The sequence below is a fragment of the Microcebus murinus genome, chromosome 25 (genome assembly GCF_040939455.1).
Source record: "Microcebus murinus isolate Inina chromosome 25, M.murinus_Inina_mat1.0, whole genome shotgun sequence".
Taxonomy (NCBI): Eukaryota; Metazoa; Chordata; class Mammalia; order Primates; family Cheirogaleidae; genus Microcebus; species Microcebus murinus.
The window spans coordinates 9,401,218-9,423,968 of NC_134128.1; the positions used below are offsets into that span (position 1 = coordinate 9,401,218).

At 38.4% G+C, this 22,751-nt stretch overlaps 1 protein-coding gene across 5 annotated transcripts in view; it reads left to right on the forward strand.

Annotated features, from left to right (window-relative positions):
- Positions 1-22,751, forward strand: part of NEBL (nebulette) — a 328,916-nt gene that overhangs the window by 102,063 nt on the left and 204,102 nt on the right. The window contains exon 2 of one of the 5 annotated variants that reach the window (XM_075997583.1): positions 11,962-11,967. The exons of the other annotated variants lie outside the window; for them this stretch is intronic. Within the exon in view, the coding sequence (XP_075853698.1) occupies positions 11,962-11,967 (6 nt within the window). The remainder of the gene's footprint in view (positions 1-11,961; positions 11,968-22,751) is intronic. 5 annotated transcript variants of the gene reach the window in all.

Here is a 22,751-nt window from a genome sequence, read left to right on the forward strand (position 1 = left end):
TAAAAACGAAATGCTAAATGTTTGATTTGCATATATTCTTGGGAATTATTATAATGATGGAACATTGGATGTGATTTGTAAAGAATCCAAGGGATAAGTTTATGTTTTAAGGATGGAAACAGCTTTATTATCTTTTTTCTTAATGCTCATTAGAATGCTCATTAGAATGCTCATTAGAAATGCTGCTAATGCTCATTAGAAATGTCTTAAACAATATGAAGAATGAAGAAGAAAACTACCTGAAATTCCCATCCTTCAGAAACAGTCATTGATAATATTTCTGCCTGTTTCCTTCCGGATTTTTGTGAGTGTGTAAGAGTGTGCAGGGATGTGTAGAAGGCACCTCAGTTACCCTGAATTTAAAGAAAATGGGAAGTGAGATTATAACCAAGATGTCAGTTTAGCTTAAAACTCTTAACACTCTTCCTTTTTCCTCAAAAAATCTCCAAACTATAAATCTTGTATTGCATGTATGGTCAAGATGTTTGGGTGGGAAGAACATTGTCAGTGAATTCTTTTTTTTAATTAAAAAAATTTTAATCAACTATTTTATTGATACATAATAGTTGTATATGTGATACTTTGATATGTACATATAATGTGTAATTATCAAATTGAGGTATTTAGGCTACCATCACCTTGAACATTTATCATTTCTTTGTGCTGAGAACATTTCATATCTTCCCTTCTAACTATTTTGAAATATACAATTATACTGTTGTTGGTTGTAGTGACCCTACTGTGCTGTTGAACACTAAAACTTATTCCTTCTATCTATTAATAACTGTATGTTGGTGAATTCTTTATGTTGACCCCAGGTCTTTAGTGGAGCCATCAGGGGACCAGGCAGGATGGGGTGGGGACCCAGCATTTCCTCCCTGTCTTCATCACCTGTGGTTTGCACAGGGCTCAAGCAGGTGGCTTTTCCACAGACAGCAGCCTGGCAAGGACCTGTTCTATACAGTGTCATCCTGAGGCCTGGGATGACACAGTTCTTCCTGAGTGTTGATGGTTTCACTGGATTAATCCGTGCTCTTTCAAGATCATGCCGCTTAATCTTGGGTCTGGTATTTCTACAAACTTTGCCCTATGTACAAAGAGCTTCTGTATCCAGATGACCAATTGGTAATAATTGCTTGGTGACTGAATTTCCACATGAAAGGAAGGGGTGAGCTCTCTTCTGCATGTACTTGGAACTGGGTGAGCTTTGTGGCAAGACTGGATTGGCCTCTGGGTGTCTTTGCTGCTGTTATTGTTACTGAAGAAAAATTGGGAAGCATCTGGAAAATTAAAGTAGAAAACTTAGGTGCTCTTCAAAAATGTAAACTTGACCTGTGTCAACATTTTTTGTGGGCCCTTGAGTTCATTTGCTGTCTCTTCCCAGTGTTGGCTAATAGAGTGTCACCCACTGACAGCTGCACCCAGCTACTTGCCTCCCATTCTCAGAACCATTTCTCATGCGGGATGACGGCTTGTTGCAACTCTGCATTTCCTTCTCAAGGACAAAAGCCCAAAGGCTACTTTTCCACCTTCCCTGTTGGTGCCATTTTTGCCCATATAAGATATGGGGTTTTCAGTTAAATTAAATATGTAAAAACAAATGTGATCCCTGAATACAAATCCCTATGAAGCTCTGAAGGGCTTCTTGCATAAGGGCCCGATGGGGTTACAGTCAGGCTGAGAATGAAGTTCACATGGCCCTTTCCTGTCTTCATATACCAGTGTATCTGGTAGCTGAAGAGTTGGTGCTTTATGCTCTTTCTTCTTCTTTTAAATCCTGGCTGGGTTTTACGGGTGTATAATTTCTTCTAAAGAAGAAGGATACTCCATGTATCTATCTATACGTGGTTGGCTGGAGTCGCCACAGTAGTTACAGGCCAAATCTAGGAGCAAAATTGACAGGCAAAGGAAGAAGTCATCAAGCGTAGGGAGCTGAAGTGCCATGAGACCAAAGCTAACAGGAACCCATGTGGTGACTGGAAATAGGGGGGACAACCATACCAGTTTGCTGGGGACTGTCCCATTTTAGCATTGAAAGTCCTACTTCTTAGGAAACACTTTGGCCCTGGGCCAGACAGGATAGTTGATCACCTTAGCAGGAACACTCTCCTAACCAGTTTCTACATGTGATTTGAGGTAAGAAAAGGGAGGGAGATTTAAAATGTTTCTCTCATATTGTTAGGAGCCAACTCCACAGGAAGTGAGTGAAAAATAATGGTGCAGATTTGAGAATTCTAAGGAATTCACTTAAGATGCAGCATTGTGTACTAGAGAGAGCACAACCCCTAAAGGCAAGTGGCCTTACAATTTTGAGCAGAATATTTAATGTCTTTGAGTTTCTCATCTGTAAAAATGGAGAAATAATATAGACGTCTTACATGTTGGTTGTGAGGAGTGTTGTGAATGTATTTAAAGTGTGGTCATTGTGATGATGATGTTATGAACGATTATTGAATTGAGAAAAGCTAAAAAAAAATTACAAACAGAAGTCAAGTAGTCTCAAAGGGAATGCAGAAAAAGTAAATTCAGCAAGTAAGAATTTATCAGTATTTATCTAATGATGTCCAAGGAAAAGAGACTCTATCTGGAGAACCCAAATATAGATTATGAAGAACAGTGTGTTCTGTGATGAGATAGTAAGAGTTTATTGGGTTGAATTATCTAGAACTTAGAGCTTAGGGAAAGGACCCTAGATATTAATTAGTCCTCCTCCCACTTCAGTCAGTCTCTCAAGGTCATCCAAATCCTGTGCTTGTCAGTAACCTTTAATCTTCACTTGGGTTTTTTTGGGGATGCTAAAGCCCTCATTCTCCAGGAATGAGGCACCATGGAGTGGCAGTTTTTATAGCCTGTTAAAGTTTTATATCAATAAGAAGTAATGCATTAAAACTTTAAAAAAAATTGGGAGGGAAATATTTCTATAGTAGACAGTTCACTTTGCCTCTCAGTGGCCTCTCACGCTCTACCACAGAGAAGAGAGATGTGGAAATAGCCTTCGCCTGCAAAGAGCTGGATGCTACATGTCACTGCAGTAGGGTGAGAAGTGTGAGAACAGTGACCCAGCAGCAAAGCAGAATGAAGAAAGGGAGGGACAGGGCAGGGGGCAGGGCAGCTTTTGGACTGTGCAGATGCAAAGGGTTTTGGAGATTGTGGCATCTGATGGGAGTCCTACAGGAGTGAAAAGATTTCCGTAAATAGATGGGAGGGAGAACGATCTAGAAGCAAAGCTATAAAGATCATCACATAATGACACTCTGGGCCCTGGAGTGATTTGGTGTCTGACCCTGTGCCCTTGAGCTTGGTTCTGATATATAGTTAATCTTACAAGCTTGGTTAGAATAAATCATTTTGCCGGGTTCTCATCCAAACTCCCAATGAATGGAAAAATCTCTTCTCTGAAAGTGCAAAGCAGAGGGCTCCCGACCCTGCTGCATAGTAGCCATCTCCATAGTGCAAAAACCATGAAAGGCAACTGTGATGTTTAATTTAATGTGTCAACGTGGCTAGGTTGTGGTCCCCAGTGTTTGGTCAAACACCAGTCTAGATGCCACTGTGAAGATGTCTTTAAGATAAGATTAACATTTCAATCAGTAGACTTTAAATACAGCAGATTACTCTCCACATGTGTTGAGGGCCTTAAGAGAAAAGACTGAGGTCTCCCAGAGAAGAAGAAATTCCTCTAGCCTGACTTTGGGCTTGAGACTGTAGCACCAACTCTTGCCTGGGTCTTAGCCTGCTGGCCTGGCCTGCAGGTTTTAGACTTGCCTGCCCCCAGAATCGTGTGAGCCACTTACTTAAAAGGAATCTTTCTCTCTCTCTCCATCCTATTGGTTTTGTTTCCCTGAAGAACCCTAAGACAGCAACTGTTTCATCTTTATCACTTTTATAATTTGAAAACTCATCTGTTGTTCTCTTTTGTTATCTAGGGATTTTTTTTTTTTTTTTTTTTGGAGAAATGTAATCATGTCTAAGAGTAGAATGGCCCTTGCAGGAATAGTGTCCTCTAGAAGATATTGTGAGTGGCAATCATGAGGAGCTGTCAGGGTGCGTCTGTGTTTACATGTTTTCCAGCCTTATTTTCCCAGCATGTCGTGGCTCTGTGACTCTCCTTGGAGGAATTTGGTATTCAGAAGTCAATAAACAAATCACATTGATCTATAATGCGGGGCCGTCACACTGACTGATGGGACACCAACTCTTTCAGAACAGTGTGTGAGGGAACACAGGACCGAGGTCGCCCATGCAAATGACAAGGGAGGCTGTGAGGATTCAGTGCAGGATGTTCCTCTTGGCAAAGCTGCCACAGTGGAAAATTTTTGTCTCAGAAAGCCACTCACTTTGCCATTGCAACGTGTGGCTATCGAGACATGCACAGGCCCTTTGTCAGAGTGGATTCTGAAATTTACTGAAATTTATCAGTTGAATAAATATCCTAGGGTGTGGGCATACCCCACAAAGAATGGAAATGTATAAGCTATTATATATGGCAGTGACATTGTGGGGTAAAAGTGGTCCTCTTGGCAAAGTGAAATAGTACTTGAAATTTGCATATCTCTTCATGATTTATTTCAGTGAACGCCTTTGGCAATATCACTCAGGCATACAGGAATGATTACAATCCCTCTTTACCATATGAGAAAAGGGAACTCTTGAGATGAAGTGACTTGGTGAAAGTCCCTGTGCTAGTTAGTAGTAGACCAAGGATTAAGACTCACCTCTTGTTATTCATACAATAGTTGTTTAGGTTATTTTACATACCAGATTTTCATGAAACTCCAGCACGTTTTTTGGTCCCTACTATGTATGTACTTAGCCAATATTTGTTTTATTCAACTTTATCTCTACCATAAGTTATTTGTAGGACAAAGTAGAGTATATTTTTTAAAAAAATTATTTTAGCTTCATTTGGGGAGGTATTAAATACAAAGAATTCTATTATTGAATGAGCTTAGGAGAAGTGTGAGTTATATTATTAATATGGCCGGGCGCGGTGGCTCACGCCTGTAATCCTAGCACTCTGGGAGGCCGAGGCCGGCGGATTGCTCAAGGTCAGGAGTTCGAAACCAGCCTGAGCAAGAGCGAGACCCTGTCTCTACTATAAATAGAAAGAAATTAATTGGCTAACTAATATATATAGAAAAAAAAATTAGCTGGGCATGGTGGCGCATGCCTGTAGTCCCAGCTACTCGGGAGGCTCAGGCAGAAGGATTGCTTGAGCCCAGGAGTTTTAGGTTGCTGTGAGCTAGGCTGACGACACGGCACTCACTCCAGCCTGGGCAACAAAGTGAGACTCTGTCTCAAAAAAAAAAAAAAGAAAAAAAAGAAAAAAAATAGATCCTTCTATAGAAAATAACTAAAACATTGCAGAACCCCATAGATATTTTTTGCTGTCTTCTGTTCCATTCCCATTAGTAGGTGCCTAACTGGATACTGTCCTTAGGCACAGAGCCTCCTAAAGGCGATGTGATTTGTTCAAGTGTTGGCATACATTTGACAAAGGAATGTCTCAGTCATCACTTTGCTCATGACCATAATCAGTGTGTATAAAACAGTATGATCTTTTATTTTTGTTCTTGAGTAAATCAACAGGTTGATTGAGTAAAAGTGACTAAATATATGGTCTGCTTTCCCCCTGTAGTTTGAATATGCTGCTTTTTCATGATCAGGATGCCATTAATGACTGATTGCTTGGCAGTCACATTCATAACATTTTTGTTCTGCAAACCATACTTCCTTGAAAATATGACACCATAAGAGACTATGGACTAAAACTGTATATATACTTATTTTTTTCCATCCAGAATGGCCATTTCCCTTTTAGGTTTTAAAAGAGATTAACAAATGATAAAACTATGAAAATTAAGTTTATAACCTGGCATTAAAGAATCTAAATTTTTGAAAAGCAAGAGTTGAGAAGTCACATGTCTGCCTTTATTTTTTTTAAGTGTTTTTTTTTTTTTCTTTTTTTTTTTTTCTTTTTTTACAGCCATGGGATAGGATGCAGTAAGTGTTTTTTTTAACACTTAAAAAATTTTTTTAGGCTGATCGCAGTGACTCATGCCTGTAATCCTAGCACTGTGGGAGGCTGAGGTGGGAGGATTGCTCAAGGTTAGGAGTGCGAAACCAGCCTGAGCAAGAGCAAGACCCTGTCTCTACTAAAAATAGAAAAAAATTAATTTGCCAACTAAAAATATATAGAAAAAAAATTATCCAGGCATGGTGGCACATGCCTGTCGTCCCAGCTACTCGGGAGGCTGAGGCAGAAGGATTCCTTTAGTCCAGGAGTTTGAGGTTGCTGTGAGCTAGGCTGATGCCTGGGCACTCTAGCCCGGGCAACAAATAGAGTGAGACTCTGTCTCAAAAACAAAAAATTTTTTTTTTAAATAAGAAGTAAAAGGTATGTATATTTATGGCATACATCATGATGTTTTGATACATGTAAATGTTGTAGATGGATAAATGAAGCTATTTAACATATATATTACCTCCTATGAGAAAATCTATTCTCTTGGCAATTTTCGAGTATAAAATATATTGTTATTAACTGTAGTCACTATGATGTACAATACATCTCCTGAACGTATTCATCCCGTCTAACTGAAATTTGGTATCCTTTGAACATCTCCCCACTCCAGCCTCTAGAAACTGCCACTTTATGTTCTGTTTCTATGAGTTAAACTTTAAATTTTAGATTGCACAAATGAGTGAGATCATGTGCTATTTGTCTTTCTCTGTCTGGCTTATTTAAATTAACATAATGTTCTCCAGGTTCATCCATGTTGTCACAAATGACAGGATTTCCTTCTTTTTAGAGGCCGAATAGTATTCCATGGCATATATGTACCATGTTTTCTTTGTCCATTCATCTGCTGATGGGCACTTACATTGATTCCATATCTTGGCTCTTGTGAATAGTGCTGCAGTTGACATGAGAGTGCAGATACCATTGGACATACTATTTTCAATTTCTTCGGGTATGCTATATACCTACTAGTGGGATTGCTGGGTTATACAGTAGTTCTATTGTAAATTGTTTGAGGAAGCTCTGTACTGTTTTCCATAATGCCTATACTGATTTACATTCCCACCACCAGTGTAAAAGGGTTCCCTTTTCTTTCCATTCCTACCAACACTTGTCTTTTTGATAAAAGCCATTCTGACAGATGTGAGGTGATATCTCATTGTGGATTTGATTGGCATTTCCCTGGTGATTAGTGATGGTGAAGATTTTTTTCATATACCTGTTGGCTGTTTGTGTGCTTTCTTTTGAAAAATGTCTATTCAGGTCCTTTGCCCACTTTTTAATTGGGTTGTTTCTTTTCTTACTATTGAATTCGCGTCTGCTTTTATTTCTTGACCAAAGTGGATTTATTGTTTAAGAAATTGGACATTCATAGTGTTTTTTAGTGTCTTAGGAGTTTGAGAGTAGTGAAGTCAAAAACATTTATGCATGTGCTTTTTTGGTTTTCAGCAGTTAGTGCTGCAGTACTGAAATTGCAACACCTAAAAGAATGGAGTATTTTCTATAGATGGATAAATTAAATTTTCCAATGAATTATGATTTGTTCAGTACTTGAGTGATCAGATGTAATTTCTGGGCATACATTTTTTGATTCTTTTAATTTACTGTAGTATTTCCTACCACTCAGGTATCATAAAAAAAGTTTACTGACTTTAAACAGTGGTACAGTCAAAGTAATATGGAAATTTTAAGGAATTTTGAAAATACAGTTTTAATTTTAACAATTTGTAGTAGGCTACGACAATATAGATATATATGAAGAAAAAAGCTTAATTTCCATATAAGCTAAATAGTCTATGATTAACATTCTTGCAAGAATGCATTTCAAGCCAACTATACCTTTTTATTTTCACCAGTTTTCCAATGAGCTGTTCAGTGTATCATTCTTTCAGTCATTCACTTATTCATTCATTCATTTTGTACATTCCTCTCTTACCCCAGGCAAACATACAGGCAGTTAGGGACAACAGGCTTGCACACAAATGTTTATATAATGGGTCATCATGAGTGTGAGTTGCAGAAGTCCTGTTATGAGCATGTGGCTGGGTGACAGGGAAGGGTTTATGGAACAGCAGCATTTGAATGGAGTTACAGAGGGTGGATAAATGTCGACCATTCGGCAACTAAGAAGAGCACATTCAAAAGCAGTGCCCTGGGCTGGAAATCTCAGTGCTGAGGAAAGAATCTGTGGACAGTAATGTGAATGTATTTTCTATTCTTTTAAATATTCCTTTCCTATTTCAATACTTGGGCAAAAGTACTGCATGAGTCAGCATTTCTCAGGATGTGTTCTAGGGAATACCAGTTATGTAAGATGTTCCTGGAAAAAGAAGGTCAAACATGAGAAGTCTTATAGTAAAAATCCAGCTTAGCTTTGTTGATGCATCATTGCCCAAATATATTTGATGGTTGGGCATTTGTTTTTGGAACAGTGTGTGTGTGTGTGTGTGTGTGTGTGTGTTCTTTTAACTATCCTGTGGAATCTATGTTCCGTGGAGCTTTGTTTAGGGAACATTCATCTGAAATCTTATCAGCCAGTATCAGCTTTCTGTGAAAGAAATGTCCTACCTTGTTTCAAGACAAATCTGTAGACAGTGGCTTCAGATAGTGGAATACTCATTGTAGATCCAGACTAGTCGATTAGGGTGTATGCAACTCACCTTATAATTCTCTCCTCTCACCCTGAATTGGCAACTGATTTCATTTTGTAATAGATACTAAAAGAATATATAATTTTATATATAATTACAAAGTCTAATGCATCTATATTGAATAAACATAACAATATTATTATTAGATACCTAATAATTATTTGTTGAAAGAATGAATATTTTGGAGACCTCAGTGTTCTGTCTTGACAGATCTTTTACTGAAGAATGACAGTTACAGCATGTGTAACCCTCTTGATAGGAGAGGTGATGATATTAAAATATTTCCATCTGCAATTCTTTTTCTGAGTAAAAAGGAAATCTAGTTTATAAATAAATTAATAAGATAATTCCTTTAATCATGTATGTGTGTCTGTATGCACAAAAGTGAGTCACATGTATGTTATCTTGTTAAGGAGAAAATTAAATTTTACAGAATGGTATCTAACAGTTGTCCCTTTTAAATGGCAGAGTTCAGCATTGAAGGAAAGGAGCTAATTATCTTGTAATTTGTGCATAGAAAGCACACTTTTGAAGATCTTGGATTTTCGTAAGATTGCAGGCTTTCAAAATTCTGACAAGGCTGCTTCTAAATTAGTCAATGTTGAGCGCTGTCTTTTTGTAGGATGACAACTGGTTGGTGTTGCTCCATTTTACTGAAAGAAGAAAAGCATCAAAATTGGCTCCACCATCTGTTGGATGTGAAGTATTGTACTATGTGATCGTATGTAATGAGGAAAGTCTGTTGGCGAAGTACTATCTGAGACCCTTTTTAAGATACAAAACTTACTATATCAGGAAAAAAGACCTACTTTTATCAGAGTTAAATCTTTAGAAAACTGTGTAAGTAGGTTATAGGGAGATATTGGCAGAAGCGTATTCCTTTCTTGTTTGTGTACGTGGCTGTCTTTCCCACCCTTTCTTCTTGATTTCTTGGAGCATGTTATTTTTGAACCAGAAAGGAAAAGTCTTCTGAGGATTTAATTAAATGGTTCAATGGAGTTAACTACTTTTACTTTTCTGTGGTTTAATTTTCTAAGTAAAAGCCAAGGCTCTCTGTAAAAGGCATTTGTTTTTATTAATCAAAATTAACATGTAATTCTTATCAGGTGAAAAAGAAAATTGTAGCGTGAAGAGCTTGTGGTCTGTAGGAAGAACCCAGAGGTGTGCTGCTCAGTGCTTAACAACTGGCTCTCTGGGAAACAAGACTCGATTTGCAGGGTTTGCCATTTTCGGTGGTGAAAAATACTCCTACCATGGGGAATTTCAAACTACTAAGCTAGTGTTGTATAAGGTGGAGTCAAGAATTGCTGCATGATAGCATGTCATTATGGTGTTTTCCCTTACAGATACAAGGTATATAAATAACAGGGAAGATAATAATACAATGTAGTGAAATAATTAGGAAGTGACAGACTTGAGTATTTATTACCTTTGCTTGTATTGACATTTTTTCTAAACTGTAGATTTATATAATTTAATTTTAAAGAATGGCTGTACTTAGCAACTTGCTTACAAAATTCCTGAAAATGTAACAGTTGGTTCTTATCAGTCAGTATGAGCGGCGCCAGCCCACTACTGGTGGATGGATCTTTGTTAGATTTCTGGATCCAACACTCACTAGCTGTGTGACCTCTAAGACATACTTTCCACAGTTATAAAGAGAGAAAAATAACAATGCACTTGGTAAGTTGCTTGGGAGGATTAAATGAGATATTGAATACAAAGTCCTTAGGGGAGTGCCTGGCACCCTACTAAGTGCTCAGTAAATGTTATTCGTTGGGCTTTCAGGGTAGAGGGCAGTTTGGCTCTATATGTGTAAGTCTCTTTCTCGTGACTTTAAATCTTAAATTAATTTAAAAATAGGCTGAAGGTTAGTATAACCTTTTAAATTTTATTTTTTGTTTTGTTTTTTTTTTTTTTGAACCAGAAAGGTAAGAATTATTTTTTGTTTTGAGTAAAAGCTATTTCTGTCTAATGGTATAAATTCTCCCTATTCTCCTTGCCTTTTTCCATGTCATTAGAATCTTTCCTTGGTTGTTTGTGGCAATGATGGCATTGTCTTTGCTCAATCTTGACGGTGCAATTGTCGTGTTGATGCCACAGTGGCTTTGTAAGCTTTTGATGGAACATCTGCAGCTGCCTAGAATGAAGCTGGTATATTATTCTGAGTCCAGAAAAAGAAAACTGAATATAAAGGCTGGAATGGGGTTTCAGAGTTTGGGGTAAGGGGGAAAATCAGTTACTTGAAAAGCTAAATAGTTAGTAAGGGGATTAAAATCTAAATTATTTAATCTTAAACATTAGAATATTTCAAACAATGAATAAAATAAAGTGCCATCTCAGTAAGTTAAGCTAAACCTAAGAATCTAAAAATTCAGACCAAAAAAAATCCTTCAAGATATATTTTTTTAATTGAGCAAAGCATTGAAATTATTTTCATGGTCTGAACTCTCCAGGTCTCTTAAGTGAGCAGTCTAAAACCAGAATTCTCTAATGTGTAACTTTTTGCTTCAGCCCAATAAATAATTTCATTGATTAGGAATGTTTCTGATTTAAAGTAACAGGAAATTATTCAACAGTGGTTTCAATCAGTGGTTCTCAATAGTTTTGGTCTCAGGATTCTTTTAAACTCTTAAAAAAGACCCTAGAAAGCTTTGCTTACATGTGTTGTATCTGTTGATATTTACTATTTTAGCAATTAAAAGGTTTGTAATATTTACATTTATGCAGTGATTATAGTTTTCTGTGTTTTGTCTATAGATTGATCCTACAAAATGAAATCTTATAAAAGTAACATTAAAAGTGTAGATTATGCAAAAAAAGAAAAAAATCTTCATTGCAGAATCGTGTGTGTGGTTTGGCCCACTAAGAAGAATATGTAATTGTTGGAAGTCTTAAGTCCTGGACTAAGGTGTACCAGAAATGTAGCTTTACTTTCCCATGACAACTTCATTTCTATTCAAGCCCTCATTCTGGCTTGAAAACTCAATGTAAGTTTTTATAACTTATATTAAGTTTTATGAAAACTCAATATAAGTAAGTGTGGGGGTTCCACCTCCTTTCTTCTAAGATCGTGGCTAAGTTATTGGGAGTCTGCGTTCTGCCAGGAACTAGCAGGAGGTCCCACCTTGACTTTATTGCCTGGTTCTCAATCCCAGGCTCACAGAGTTTACTGCCGAGGCGTCCCTTGTTTCTGTGTCCATGGCCTTTTTGGTTTTAGTTGTTCTGAGTCCTGCCTCAGCGTGCACACAAGGACCCTGTGTCATTTGTGTTCCCCGGGCCCCACAGGCCACTGTTCCTCTGGACTGTTGATGGCCTTTTTGCCTGGACGTGGGGGTTCTGAGCCAGGCCTGCAGTGCACAGTTCCCCATCTGTATTTCCTCATGCCCTCCTCTCAATCCAAGTGACGTTCTCCTAGAGACACTTTCTCCATGATGTTTTCTCCACAAGGGCCACCTAACTTGCTCTCCTTGGTGGCATTAGATGTTAGGAAAGACCAAACAGAGCCTAGGTAGCCATTTCCACTTCCTGCCCCTGTCATCCCTTACTGAGACTTGTGAACTCTGAAAAAAATACAAGTGCCCGCTTGAGGGAGAGATTGGGATATGGAAAAATGCCAGGAGGAAGAAAAATCAGTTAGCATTTCAAAAATACTCTCCGGCCCCATAATCCTAGGCCATGAATCCAATATCATTCAAAAGGAGTCCCCCACCTGTCGTGGTCCAGTACATCCTCATACTGCCAGTGTCTGCTGTGGGGATCCACAAGTCACCCCAAGGCCTGCCCTCCTCATCTCAGGCCTCAAGACATGTCCACACACGGGTGGATGGTCTGTACCTGGGGTGAATGCCTCTGCGGCCGGTGGAACATGCTCTGGCCATGGGAGTAAAGGGAGAGAGCCTGCGGGGCTGGGGTAGCTCGTCTGAATCACATCTGTGCTTATCCTGTCGTTGTGGCTCTGGTGGCATTTCCAGTGTCCTCTTCTGTCTGGCATTTTTGGTTGTTATGGTTTTCCATCAATCTGATCCTATCCATTGACTATTAATTAAAGTATCTTCCATCTTTCTTCTCTATTGTTAAGGCTTTTATTCTTTTAAACAATAATCTCTCTTCCTCTCTCTGTATGGGTGTATATATTATATATGTATATTTGAGCATTTGTACATTTTTTCAGCTGGGTTTTGCGTGGGAGATGCTTGGTTTGCCATTTGAGTTGGGAACTAATATGTATGATTTTTCAGACAATAAGTATGTTTCTCTTAAAATATGGCACCTAGTTCAGACCTTCCACAAAATCCATCTTTTCTTCCTATGCCATTAACCTGTGATGGGGAAGGTTTAAATGTGGACATCTTTCTCCTGATCCAAGTCAGACACAGCAGAAGTATAGTGACCTATTGAGTTTTAGTTTAATTATATAATCAATGACCAGGGAAAAGTACATTTAAGAAAGAGTTGATATATTTTGTGGTTAGACTCTGCCTCACAGTGCCTGGGAAAGGGATGTGATTTGCTTAGTGAGTTGCTTGGGAGGACACAGTAGTTGATGACGCTGTGCACAATATTTAATTCATTTTCTTTAGCACATACTGGAGTAAAAGATGCTGATTTGGGTATAATGTCCTCCCCCACCCCAGTCTGTCTATCCTGTAAAGCCACATTTAAGTGAATTTAATGCACAAAATTTGGAACATAACAAGTTGAAGTGTATTGAACAATTTCCTCCTCTCCCCAGGGATATTTCTCTAGTTCCATAGTGGAGACCAGTGGTTAAATAGATTTTAGTTTGTTGAAATTGCTATTATAGCCTAAAAAGTTAGGAAATAACTAATTTACAATTTGTCAAATAAGTAGAATGCGGTTCAGGATGTCTGCAGCAGTTGCCTGGATTACCGTGTTAAGGAGAATGTTGGATCTTTTCTGTAGTCTGCAGAAAGGATGGTGTGATTAGTAATGTCTGCCCTGAGCACAGGAAGGTAGCACATGAGCTGCATTTAAACCATTGTGCCAGTGGTGATGGTTGTTCTTGTAATTATTACTATTATTAGTTTCCCACAATTTATTTGGCTTTTTTTGGGCCATAAATTTATTTGCGAGACTATCAAATTTTTATGGAAAATATATAGCTGAATGTAATATTACCTTTCTAGTTTTGTAGAGGTCTTTTCTTAAAAATAGAATTATTTTATACTTCCCCCTATGTTAGGCTTCAAATAATTATTTTTATTGATATTGTGCATTTGTGATAGGTGCTATATTTATTATCTTCGACAAAGAAATATAATGTGATCTTTCTTGTGTCTCTAATGTTCTGTCTTCTTGTAAACTTTGTTTTGATATTTTTCAGACTATAATCGTGTCTTAGATACTTGAGTCCCAAATCTGCATGTGTTGCTCTTGACTGTAATCAACAGTGCCGTTTGGTGTTCTTGGGCACAAATCACAGGGTTGCTCGATGTCACACATTTCCTTGTTTGTATATTACCATGATCAATATTAGCAACAGCATAGGGAATAGACTTTCTTCCACTGGCTCTTATTTTTCTTAAACAACATGTAGGAGTGAGTGAGTGTGTGCGTGTGTGTGTGTGTGTGTATTAATTTCTTGCCTTTTACACCATAATTCAAAATCTAGATGACATGTTCCAATAGCCGATAAGCATTTCATAGTGTGGTAGGTCAGGTTTACCGTGTAATCCCTTTGATAATGCCTCCTTTTATACATACACGAGAGAAGTTACAATGGAGTCCTGCTGAGCTAGTAAATCAATAGGTGGCAAGTTGTTTGACCCTTCGAGCCAGACAGAGAATTTGGTAAATTGTTAGACAGGTTATTGACTGCCCTTTAGAGAGCCAGGGGTTTGGATTCTGTATCTCCTTTCAGCCGGGGCTTGTATTTCATGTATGAGAGGCCTACATTATCATAATCCATTTTTCGCTTTTATGTTATCTATCAGCAGCTCTCCTAAGCCTGCTTTCTGAAGGGCATTCCCCATTTACTTGCTCTAATTCACCGTCTTTTTTTTTTCAATCATAAAATTGATGTTTTGCAACCAGTGGCGTTATATGTGAGTTGTTTATGGAGGTGCTACAGGGAAGAAGATTAGCAGTACGAATTAAGGACAAGATGATAGCTGGGGAAGGAAATTCATGAATGGACATCACATCAATGCCCTGTGAAGATACGTTCAAGAAACTTGTTAGGCCTGAAGGTCCTGGCAGAATATCAGGGTTAGAATTACAATGTGTCTTTGGCTGATGTTGAATAGTGCTAATGATACACTAACAAATTTTTACTTATGTGGTTCTATTAGGGAGAAAATGACCAGATTGACCCCAACATGTAAAAAAGGTATCATTTTAAAATACCTCTACCTATTAAATGGCAATTTTCCTGGCAATATTCAAACTGGAATATCAGCAAGAACATGTAAGATTGTCAATATTCTCATGGTATCATCTGAGACTTAAAACATCAGATGCGGGAATTCTGTCATTTGTACAATATTATACAGCAGAAAAGGTAACCCAAATGGAATTATTTTTGCAAATTATTAAGAGTTACAAATTTTCCCAAGAAATTTTATTAATTTAAATTTAAAAAAATCCTATTTTATTCAAAGGAAGAAACTTCCAGGTTTTTCTCATTGTCTCACATAAATATGCCATTTTCCTTTATGGATCCTAAACTAACAAAATGTTTCAAGTACAGTGAAGAAAGGCCGAGGATTGCCTCTTGGGTGTCTGGGCTTTCAGCTCTTTGGAATGGGAAGAATGAAAACGGGGAGAGGAGAAAGTTTGCCCAGGCGACAGAAGCGTTTGCAAAGGCAAGCACGCCGCTGTGTTCCATTTTTGCCGAGGCAGCTTGGAGCTGGCTTCAGTTCAGATTTTCTAGGCATCGGAGGAGGTCTCCCTTAAACAAATCTGTTAACATTTTCATTTTTGGGGGAACACAGCACCACGTGGATGTAAATTCGCTGGTTCATATCTGTGTTTGACGTTGCTCTGTCTCCCTGGTTCCCGGGCCTCCCATCCCGTCGTGAGTCTCATCGCTGTGCCTGGCTACAGTTGTACTCATGCTGCCTTTGCTCCTGTTGCTCCGTCTGCCATGGCAACCTCCCTGTGCCCAGCACGAGGCTCCCTGCGGCTCTCCAGCTCAAGACCTTCTCCTCCCTGGGTAGCTGTAATGTCAGCAGCTTTCCCACGGTTAGCGTGTGATAGTTCATCTCAGCTGGGTTTATCATCTTCTCTTTCTTTCTCCTGCTCCTCCTCCCCCCACCTGTCTCTATGCCCCCACCCCAGTGCCTTGCTGTCTCCTTTTTTCACTACACCTGGGCTTAATGCAGGTGTCCTCAGTGAAGCTACATCGGATGGCATAGGCGTCTGTAAATAGAGAGTCAGTGTCCCACTGGCGAGAATTGTCCTTTCTTTTTATTACTCTGCTCTCCCTCCATACGGTGCATGTTGGCGTCAGGCTTGTTCCTCCACGTGGGACCTGTTGGAGGCAGGTTGAGGTCAGCAGTGCACCGTGGTGAGCCCTAGCTGTGGTCGGTGTCACCCTTTTTTGATTGGTGAGTGCCATGATGTACTGGTGTTACATAGTGTGACTACTACTCTTACACAGACATGACAAATGTCATTGTCACAAGTTCCATATTTCACATATTGGATATCTTTGCTCATTCTGTATTTGCTTGCTTCACCTGGCGATAGTTGAGAGAGAGTGTTGAAATCTCTCACTGTGTTGAGATATGCCAATTTTTCCCCGTCTTATCAATTTTGCATTCCTCTCTCTCTCTCTCTCTATATATATATATATATACACACATATATGTACATACTTTAAGAAATTTTTTGAACCTAATATTAGACACATTTACACTAAGAATAATACATTATTTTGGTGAATTGAACCTTTAGCACAATGCAATGTCTCTATGCTCAATAATGCCTCCTTTATTTTAAAAAAGGATTTTGTCTCATATTAGTATAGTTATTTTACAATGGAATTAAAAATATGACAATATTTTAATTCAATAAAAGTCTTTAATTCAATAAAAATTCAATAAAATTGAATTTTTAATTCAATATCAATCTTTTAGCTGGCAAGTATTGCCCATTTACACTTTTATGATTATTGAATTGTTTCTCCCAACTGTTAGATTTCTATTCTGTTTATGCTTCTTTTTCTTTCTGTTCTCATTTTTTCATTGAAGTTTTGATTCTTTAAAAAAATTGATTTTTCTCTTTTATAGGATTTGAACTTATGTAGTCTATTTCTAGTCTTTGTGGTTACCTTTTAAATTTTATCTCATATATTTAAACAAAGTCTAAAATTCAGTAATATCCTAACCTTTCTCATAAAGAATTAAAGCATTTTAGAATACTTTAATTCTCATACTGCCCTCTCAACTTGTCTAGTATTTTAGCTTTGTCTTACAAAAATCCCCAGATAGTAGACATTGTTATTATTCCACACAATGTGTGTGTGTGTGCATACATGCACATTTGCATTTTGTTTGCTTCTCATTTCTTTTTTCATTTTAGCTTGTCCTTGGAAATTATTTTCTTTCTTCCTGAAAGTGCTTCCTTTAGAATAAATAGCTTCCTTGATGCTCTCATAGTGGTAATCTCTTTCAGAATCTGTTTATTTAAAAATGTTTCATGGTTCATTCTTTAAAGATAATTTTAAATTATATGAAACAATCACTGTTGCTACAAAATGGAGTTGTTCAGATTTAGGAGAAATACTTAAAATTATGTTTAAACCTTCTGTCAGTTCCTCACATCCAAAATAGTTATGATCTTGGCCCTTGGATAAAACCACTTTCTTGGTTAAAGTCAGAGTGTGAAAAGGTGGCCCAAAGCAAAGTCACTGTCTCCTCACCTAACTCAGAAAGGCAGAGCTGAAAAGCCGGTTGCATCGTGTGTGGTCAGAACTTTTGCTTTTCAAATGTTCTTAAGAAATAAGGTTGTATTTTTGTAAAAAGTAGATAATATATTAAAAATGTTAATGCACGCTTCTTTCATGAAAGATACCCTGTTAAACACCACAGGGCCTGTGTTGGGGTCCCCGAAACAAACCCCAGGTTTGTTGATTCTCCAGGAGTTCTCACAAGACTTGGCATGTAGTCCTGTTCATTCATGGCTACGATTTATTATGCTGAAATGATGCGGCCAAAATTAGCAAAGGGAAAAGTGCTCAGGGCAAGTGCAGAGGAAACAAGGTGCAAGTTTCTGGAGTCCTTTCACAGCAGACCTACCCTGGATGCACTTAATTCCCCCAGTAGTGAGTTGTGACAACACATGCCAAATGCTGCCAACCAGCAAAACTTGTTAGAGACTGCCCAGGGTTTTTACTGGGGGTCTCTCACCAAATTTCAGATACCTATAAGGAAAGCAGGTGTACAAACAGCTTTGGCACCGTGAGCCACTCTTATTGGTTAATGGTGGTGGGAAACCTCCCCAAATTCACGTTCCCAGGTACCAGCCAAGGGCCAGCTTTACAAGCAAGACTTTCAAATAGTAGCATGCAGGCTCACCACATTAACTCTTTTCTGCATAGGAAATCATGATATCATAACAAATTCATTTGACACCTAAATTCTGCTCTCAGATCCTTTAGTTTGAGTGTAAATGTAACAGTTGTCGGGTTAGCAGAAAGCCAAAGAGGGCGGCCTTGAGTGCTCAGGAGGGAGACGATGGAGACAGGCTCAGGGTACAGTAAAAGATCACAGGGCCATGGTGGGCTGTTTGCCTTTGCTGGGAGATAAGAATGAAAACAATGGTTTGAGGTTTGTTAGAAAGAGCTAGCAGTCCTAAAGTTAGTTTTCTCCTATAATGTTAGAGATTTATATTTATTAAATAAGGTTTCTCAAGTTCAGTGCTATTGACATTTTGGTCAGGGTAAGTCTTTACTGGGCAGGGGCTGTTCTGGGCACTCACTGCAGGGCGTTCAGCAGCATCCCTGGCTTCTACCCACAGATGCCAGTTGTTATCTGCCCCCTTCCCATTGTGACAACAAAAAACGTCTTCAGACATCACCTATCGCCAATGAGAACTACTGTATTAAACCATAGGATTTACAATAAATAAATTCATAACAATCTTAGGTTTATATGTCTAAGTGGTTTACTTAGACATATTGACTTAGTCTCACATTTACAGTAGTTACCCATTTATAAAGCTGTTTCTTGGGATTCCAGCAGCAACCCCATGAGAGAGTCGGGAATATTTTAATCCCCATTGTATAGATGAAGGCTGTGAGATTCAGAGTTTAAGTTTGCAGTAGAACATACACAATCATGTTATAAATAATAGGCAGTGGTAATGGTAATAACATTTTCATTAATGGTAGACATTACTGAGTGCCTACTAAGAGCAAGACATTGTTTGAAATGACTTCCATGTGTTAATTTTGCAACAAGCCTAAGAACTATCATGTTTATTATATAGATGAGGAAATTGAGGCCAGAGAGGTACAGAAACCTACCCAAAGACACCCCAACTAGTTCTGGCCTAGTGGTTTGCACATCACGTTTCTTACATTTTTACCAACTGAATCTCACAGCAATAAAAAAACTGAAGTCATCTTTCTGTGACCTGACGTTGCTATTTCAGATGCAGTCTTCTATTATTATCTCGATTGATTCTTCCTCTTTTTATTTTGATATAGCATTTTGGGGAAATCTGGGTTCATTACAGCTGTCAGCACTGTCTTGATACATACACTTCTTCCAGTTCCTGCAAACTTCATCGAAGAGACTTCTATTTATGATGCTTGAACATTTCGCAATATTTCCCAGATCTCTCGACCAGCTCCTAATGTGTCATGTGTCATATTTCCCCAATCATGTTTTATTTTCCAGGGAATTTATGAATGTGTCAATTCATCCACCCCTTCCTTTGTATTTTTTTTTCTTTTTTGCTTGTTTCCTGATTCTCTTTGAACATACATTTCTCATGCCCCCGTGCCTTCTTCCTATGTTCTTACTCCTAATATGAAGGAAAAAAATGTCATTCTTCCTCTAGGTCTGATGAAGAAATCCTCCTTTTTTTCTCTAAGATTTCTTTTTACTTAGGACGTTTATTTTAGGAAAACCTTTTACAACCATTTAATGCAGCATTTGGAAAGAGCCAGAACTAATTGCACGGTGCCACCAATTAGTTTTAAAATGCATTGCTTCTCAGTTCCTGTAATCTCACAGGGATGACTGGCCCTTCATTTATCTCTGTGTCTGTTTTTCTTCTCTTTTTCTTTCTTTTGCAGGAGGGGTGGAGTAGTGGGTGTGTGGGCACTGAGGCTATGATTATGGAGCAGAATGTTGTTGGGTTAGTTTAGACGGACATTACTACGTGGACATGATGTTGAGAAATCCCACCTTTGATAGGACTTTCAGATGTGTCAAGTTTGGAAAAATTAGTTAGGTTCCTCTAGATATTATAATTATTATTTTTGACATATGCTGTATAAGATGCCATCTCTGTCATTACTCTTATTTCTTCTGAGTCTGTGGTTCTAATTCATGAAGCCATTCCACTCTCTCGATAGACTTTTTTTTTTGAAGACCTTATTCTCTTGAAATTTGCTAACTATGAATATAATATGGGTCCCCAAAGCATCAGGTTTTAGTTCATTTTAGTATTCATGATCCCTGGTAGTTTCAAGTATGAATTCCTTCTTTCCTTTTGCATTGATTATTTTGGTTAGCAATACTAAATTGAAATTTTTCTCTCCCACATCAAAATTTCTTTCTGTTATGCATCTTTAGAGAAAGTTATGTTATATATAGATTATCCCACTATTACAAAATCATTAAATTCTGAAATTTAAAAGGTTATTGGAAAAATGCAAAGCGGCTGTTTGTAGTTCTCGATATAATTGTAAGTTTGCACAGTCTTTTAGTAAGTTTGCTGCTGTGGTTGTCAGGTCAGCAGAATATGTCTTCTACGAGGCAGCAGAAATTTTTCAAAAATTTTTTTCAGTATAACCCTCTTTCCAATTAGAATTTAGTATATGATGCTAACATCAAGCATATAAAAATGATGTTTTATTTATACATATGTATTTTATAAGTTCAAACCTTTTGTCATTGTGAGGTCAGATGGTGAGAATAATTGGATTGTTTTAATGAGATGATATCTCAAAATTAGTGGCTTGGGCAGCAAGTAAAGTTGATTAGTATCCAAATAGAAGTCATTTTTGCCTTGTGTAGAGGAAATTCAGGTACACATAGTGAGGCAGTTGTAAATTGTACCCCCCCAACAGTTCATTTATTGGTATCAGGATGCTATTTCATTAAAAATTAAACAGAATTTTTAATTAAGCCTAAATGGGAGGAGAAGGTCACCCCCCTGCCAAAGCATGCCCCCAAACCGAGTGAATATGTAAGTTAGTATGACGGGGCTCTCAAAGGGATAAACTTTCTATAACACATTTGAGAGTGCGTTCTAATTACAGTTTAAAAAATAGTTAAAATCCATATGGAAAATTTTCAAATTAAACATTGTAGAACTCTGAAAATCTTTGTGTAACTTCATTCCACAGAATACATTTTGAAAAACAAAACAGAGCACAACAGTGCTTGGTTGTTACTATAGCTTTAAAATATAGCAGTACATAGTTGCTACATTTTAAAGTCCAGTAAAGTTCAACTTTTTTAAGCCGGAACTTTGCAAATGTTAGGTAACACACTCCAGAGTTGTCTGTCAAGCTTCACTTGTCTGCTGTCTGGAATACAGATCAGAAGTAGCCCCCAGAAGTGTGTGGTGGATGCAGATTCTCTGACTTCAGGATAAGGAAAATGAGAGACCTCACCTACTGCAGCTTACTCACTTGAATCAATAACTCTAGTGTTTGCCAACATTTAAACAAACTTGACTATGTAGAGAAGACTGGGCAGAACCTAGTGCTGTGTGTGAGAAATGATCTCTTGACAGTCTAGTGGTTATAAAAGCACAGTGATGTCTCACAATTTAGGCCATCCCATCTTTGTAAACTTTAAAAGCATGATTGCTTTATATCATGATCTAATAATATCTATCAAGGTGATTCTAAAGTATTATGAAAAAATATAATTTGGCTTGTATATGATCTCAAAAGGCAGGAAGATCATGTAAAGGTTTTTGTAGGATGTTAATTACAGTAGTCAAAACGAGCCCAGCAGTTACAGGGTTAACTTCAGTTACCTGGAACATTGACTTACATGGGACATTAAAGTCCTGAAGAATGCTAGAAAAATGAGGCATGCCTGTATATTTTCCTTCCATGAATCTGGCTCTGTGGGGCTACAAAATATTTAATCTTTATTTCAGAAGTGCTGGTGTGCTTTGGGAGGGCTTTACAGAGTTTATTTGTGCTGACAAAAGCTTACGCCATCAGTCTTCTCATGGGAAACCAGGGACAGGGATGCCAGAAAGAACCTTCTCCAGGGAGAGTAGGGTTTGAAACAGTGAGGCCCGGAAGATATGTGAGAGGCCGCAGGGAGAGACACAGGCGGACATTGGCAAGGAGGGGGCCAGGGAGAAGGGGCCAGGGAGGGCATTCTTGGAGGAGCAGCTCTGACAAGCAGCTAGAGATGTCCGCTCTGTGCCAGCTGGGCATGGGGAGCGGTGAGTCCAGAGGACGGCAGCCCCATGGAGAAAATGCCATCTCTTCACCACCAGGAGGGACATTTTTAAACATAAGAGGCAACCATGTGTTTACACACATGCGACAACATGTGTGATATAACATGCTGAGGCTTCGCTGTGGCCTCGCTGTGGCCCAGCTACGAGCTCTTAGGGTTTGGTCGGTTGTCACTGCCCCTCCCTCCCTTCATTTCTTGTCTGCAAATATTTATTGAGATCATACTGGGAGCCAGACTGGTAGGTTCTGTAAATACAGACAAGGGACAAGACAGCCTGTTTTTGCTGCCACAGAACTTTCAGCTGTACTGTGGGACACAGACATACCAACGGGAAGTATGAAGGAGTATGACAAGTATTAGGACATGGGAAGGAAGGCATGTCCAGGGTACATTACTGACCTAAATTTGGGAGGCCAGGAGGGCTTCCTGGAGAAAGTGACGTCTAAGGCA